At 40.3% G+C, this 4,585-nt stretch overlaps 1 protein-coding gene across 2 annotated transcripts; it reads left to right on the forward strand.

Moving 5' to 3' along the window:
* The first annotated feature begins 239 nt into the window (after positions 1–239).
* Positions 240–4,161, forward strand: LOC140038860 (putative disease resistance protein At1g50180). 2 transcript variants are annotated; one of them, XM_072084407.1, is made up of 3 exons: positions 241–1,777; positions 2,036–3,341; positions 3,406–3,534. In XM_072084407.1, the coding sequence occupies exons 1-3, from the start codon at positions 736–738 to the stop codon at positions 3,431–3,433; spliced, it is 2,376 nt and encodes a 791-aa protein (XP_071940508.1). In that variant the 5' UTR covers positions 241–735; the 3' UTR covers positions 3,434–3,534. The 2 variants fall into 2 exon arrangements, with proteins under 2 accessions (XP_071940507.1, XP_071940508.1); XM_072084406.1 differs by having other exon boundaries at positions 240–1,777; positions 2,036–4,161.
* The last annotated feature ends 424 nt before the right edge of the window (positions 4,162–4,585 follow it).

Consider the following 4,585-nt stretch of genomic DNA (forward strand, 5'->3'; position numbering starts at 1 on the left):
AGGAAAGTTCCATCCTACCATTGCAATGCCTTTCTCCATAATCAAACTTCTTAAAAGGTCAGATTTAATGCTCATGCATAACAACTTATTTGGCTGGCTTTGTTTTTAGAAAAAAAAAAAAGTGAAAGGTTTAGAACTCAAAATTTTCTATTTACGATCCCACACACATGTGGTTGGCTCAATTAATCACGCAGGACAAGAAAAGAAACATATTTTAGCACGACTAGAAGAACAATTAAAGTGGTTTCAGGATGATCATCGTGCAAGCGAGCATATTTTGTTGCTTGTTGCGAGGTCTTTGGATGACAAAGAAAGAAAGAAAGCGAGCATATTTTGTTGCTTCTTGTGAGGTCTTTGGATGACAAAGAAAGAAAGAAAGAAAGGAGTTGAGTTGTATACAGAGTGACGTGCAACCCAGCAAAGGAACATATGCCATTTGAAAGTTGGTGTGCAAGGCATCAGCAGGCTTGCCATAAAGGTAGCAACAGGTCATGAAAAACTTATCTGGGTTCTTACTCCGGTACGCATAAAATACAAATGCTTTTCTGTTGTTATTTTGATTGCCTTGCTCAATTATTTCGTCTCAACTAACTATTTTCAGACAAGTTCTAGTCCGTACAAACCAATCTCATACTTATATTGCATCGGTTTGGGTATCCATCATCCAAGATACAGCTCGTAAGAGAGCAAATTGAATTAGAAAAAAAAAAGTGGATTTTTGTTTGTTGCACCAAAATGGGTAGCGAAGCTGTCTCCTTTGCTTTGGGAACGGTGAAGGATTTGTTAGCTGAAGAAGCCAGATTCTTGAGCGGAGTGGCGGATCAAGTCAAGGAAGTTGAAGTAGAATTGATACGGATGCAATGTTTCTTGAAAGACGCCGACAAAAAGCAATTGAATGATTCGACAGTCCGTAATTATGTCAGGGAGATCAGGCGTCTTGCTTACAGAACTGAAGATGTCTTGGAGAAGTTTGCCGTTGAAATCGAATCCAGGAGAAGAGGCCACGGCTTCCGTAAGGCTTTCAGAAGATTTGCGTGCCTAATTTCTGAAGGAATATCTCTTCACAGAGTTGGTTCAGAGATAGCTAGCATCAAATCAGGAATCAACAGCCTCACCACAAATCTGGAAACTTATGGTGTCATAGCATTGAGCAGTACTGAAGACGGGCAAAGTTCCAATGCGAGATTGGATCAGAATCAACAGCGGCTGAGACAAACCTATCCCCATCACGTTGAGGAATATTTTGTTGGGATGGAAGATGATATAAGACAGCTTGTGTCCCTCATCACTGATGAGGGACTTAGATCACATCGAGTTATTTCAGTACATGGGATGGGCGGTCTCGGTAAGACCACTCTTGCCAGGAAGATCTACAAGCACATTGAAGTAGAACGTGCTTTCAAACAGTTTGCTTGGGTTTCCGTTACCCAACAGTGCAATACGATGACTGTCTTTCGAGACATTCTGAAGCAGCTTGTCCTGGAGCAGAGGAAGGAAAGTGTTGAGAAGATGGATGAGGGGGAATTGGTAGGAGAGCTTTATAGAGTGCAGAAAGAGACAAAAAGCTTAGTTGTTCTTGATGACCTGTGGGAAATTGAGGACTGGAAGCGTCTCAGTGTAGCATTTCCATTTGCAGAGGCGGATAGCAAAATTTTGATTACAACTCGGAACCAGAAACTCGCAGAAGTTGAATTCCCCTATCCACTCAACCTTCTGAACGAGGATGAAGGCTGGGAGTTACTTCAAAAGAGAGCTTTTGCCAAAAGAAATGGCGCAGGTTAGCTTTTCTCTAGTGAAGTACATATATCTGACTTGCATTAGTTAAAACAGAATAAAAAGTTTGATACTTATTCCTATAGATTCTATGCCGTTCATACCTGTATGCATTTCTGTTAGCTTTTTTTTTACTTGGCAAATTTAGAAGCGTTAGTCTCCAAACCAAGTGGAATAGTTACATTTTCACATCCAAAAAAACAAAGGTACATCTTTTTGACAAATTATAGAGGAACGTAATTTACATTTTTCTCTCTTGCAGATTGTGAAAGTGATCCACGGTTGGAAACAGTAGGGAGGGCAATTGTTCTCAAGTGTGGAAACCTACCCTTAGCAATCTCTGCAATTGGAGGAGTTTTGAGTCAAAAGACTTCACTCGAGGAGTGGGAGACAGTGAAGAATGATGTGGATTCGTATATAAGGATGAGTGAAGGTGGCAAAGAAGGGTATGGAGCCGTGTTGCAGGTGTTGGCTCTGAGTTATGACGAGCTACCCAACCACTTGAAGCCATGTTTTCTTTACCTGGGGCAATTTCGTGAGGATGAGGACATAGATGCAGAGATGTTGTATCGAATGTGGACAGCAGAAGGGATGGTCTCATCAGATCATCGCGGAAAAGGAGAAACTCTGACAGATGTAGCTGAAAGGTACTTGTACGAGATGGCTAGTAGGTCAATGCTTCAGGTGAAGTTGTATGAGTTCTCGCCAGCGAGAAAGGTTAGGTCATGCTACCTTCATGATCTGATGAGGGACTTCTGCCTGGCCCGTGGAAAAGAAGTTGAATTTCTCAAGTTGCTTGATTTTCGAGGAGGAAATGACCCCTTGTCGGATTATTCTACAGAGCGCGACGACAGTACGCCTAGATGTTCCATTCACACGGAAGATGATGAAAAGCATGGTCTGGGTGATGTTGACTCTATGATAAGTATGGCACTGGAAGCCAGTGGACAACTGCGTTCTTTTACATTAAGTGGTGGCTGTGGATTTCCTCGAGTAATATTTGATTCAAACAAGTGCAAATATCTAAAGGTTCTCAAATTCGAGGGTTATGATTTCACGGGCAAAGGTTTGCCTAAAGGAATAAAGAAGCTGGTCAATTTGAGGTTCCTCAGTGTAAAGGACAGTGTCTTGGAGACACTTCCATCATCCATAGGTCAATTACAGTACCTGGAGACACTTGATATACGAGTCAGTGTAACGATGAGGGTGCCTGATGTCTTGTGCAAATTGAAAGGATTGAAGCATGTGTATTTTTCTGGAGTCCTCCGCCGTACAGAGGTAAGTTTTCTTGGCTTAAGTAAGCTGGAGACTTTAGTTGGCTTTGACGATGATGTCGGAGACTTGAAACATTTGTCAGGGTTGAATAATCTAAGGTTCCTCCATGCAATTATGAATATCAGTAAAGAGAAGAACGATCTCCCTCAGATGCTCAATTACTTGAATTCCAACCTACACAAGCTACGGGAGGCTCAATTGGTGATTTATGCTTCTGGTAAAGAAGTAGTGCTTCCTTTTCTAGATCTTTTGTCCTGCCATTGTCTCCACCAATTGGACATAATCGGGGGAAGGTATGAGTTTCAAAAAGTTGAACCACCCCTTTCCCCCTCGAACCTCAGTGAGTTACTTTTGCAGGGGTGTTCAATTGAAGGAGATCCAATGAGTGTCTTGGGAAATCTTCCAAACTTGAGGAGGCTGACTTTGGCGTTTGTGGACTTGGTGGAGAGAAATGTGATGATTATTGATGCAAATGCTTTTCCAAAACTCGTAGCTCTGCGGATCATTGGTATAAAAAACTTAGAAAAGTGGGTGGTGGCCGAAGGATCCATGCCTAACCTATCTCATCTTGCAATCGCGTATTGTGAAGAACTGGAGATGATTCCTGATGGGTTGAGGTTTATTACAACACTGAGAAAGTTGGAAATTAGAATGCCTGAAGAATTCATCGTCCAAAGAATTCATGGGATCGATGGGCGTGGAGGACCGGATCGTGACAAAATCCGTCACGTCCCCGTGATTAAAATTGAAAAATCCTATGGAAGCATGAAGAAGAAGCTTCTCATCCAGCCAACTGATGACATCTGGAGCGAAGAATCTGCCAGTTCTGTGGATTGCAAGTCTAGCCATCACTGAAGCCGCTGCTTCACTGAAGAATCTTTTATATGTTCTATAAAAGTTAAAACCTATTATTATGATATGTAGGACTGTACTCCTCCTCTAGGGGCATTTCTATCAGAAGAATAAGTTGGAGAAAAATAAATTTGTGAAGTCTTCTAAAGTTCATTAATAATGTAATTGGTACACAATTGAGCTATTCTTCTGATTCTTTTCTTTTTCTTTCTTTTTTTTTTTTGATGATATATAATAGAACGTGAGGAGTGACTTCAGCAATTTTGTTAGCAAAAACGAAACGGTTGAAAGAGTTCTGTCGAATTCTCCTGTATGCATTTTAATATAAAAAAAAAAGAAAAAGTCAAGGATTCAGTGTTACATCTGCACAAAAGGTCGTGCGCATGGAATCTACTGCCGATCCGAGAACGGTTTTGGTGGGCAATTTACGAGCAACTTATAGTCTCTAGCTTGTAATATCGGAGTTGAACACATTCAAACTTTTTCCTATCATAAAAAAAAAAAGTTAATATTACTTTTTAAACTAATTTTATTTAAAATGTTTTCATGTTTTGAACCAGCCGATCATAGAATATAATAGAAAAAAGAGCCCATTATAAAAATATTAGAATTATCACCAATCGCATATTTTAGAAGTTGTAAGATTGGGTTTTTGGTAATAAGTAAGCATATTTTATGATAATAA

The sequence above is a fragment of the Coffea arabica genome, chromosome 3e, assembly GCF_036785885.1.
Source record: "Coffea arabica cultivar ET-39 chromosome 3e, Coffea Arabica ET-39 HiFi, whole genome shotgun sequence".
NCBI lineage: Eukaryota > Viridiplantae > Streptophyta > Magnoliopsida > Gentianales > Rubiaceae > Coffea > Coffea arabica.

What these genes read in the sequence shown, in the direction of transcription:
- LOC140038860 (XM_072084406.1), top strand. Translation starts at nt 736, where the DNA reads ATGGGTAGCGAAGCTGTCTCCTTTGCTTTGGGAACGGTGAAGGATTTG. An exon ending in TGCCAAAAGAAATGGCGCAG is followed by an intron (nt 1,778 to 2,035) that starts GTTAGCTTTTCT and finishes TCTCTCTTGCAG; the next exon opens with ATTGTGAAAGTGATCCACGG.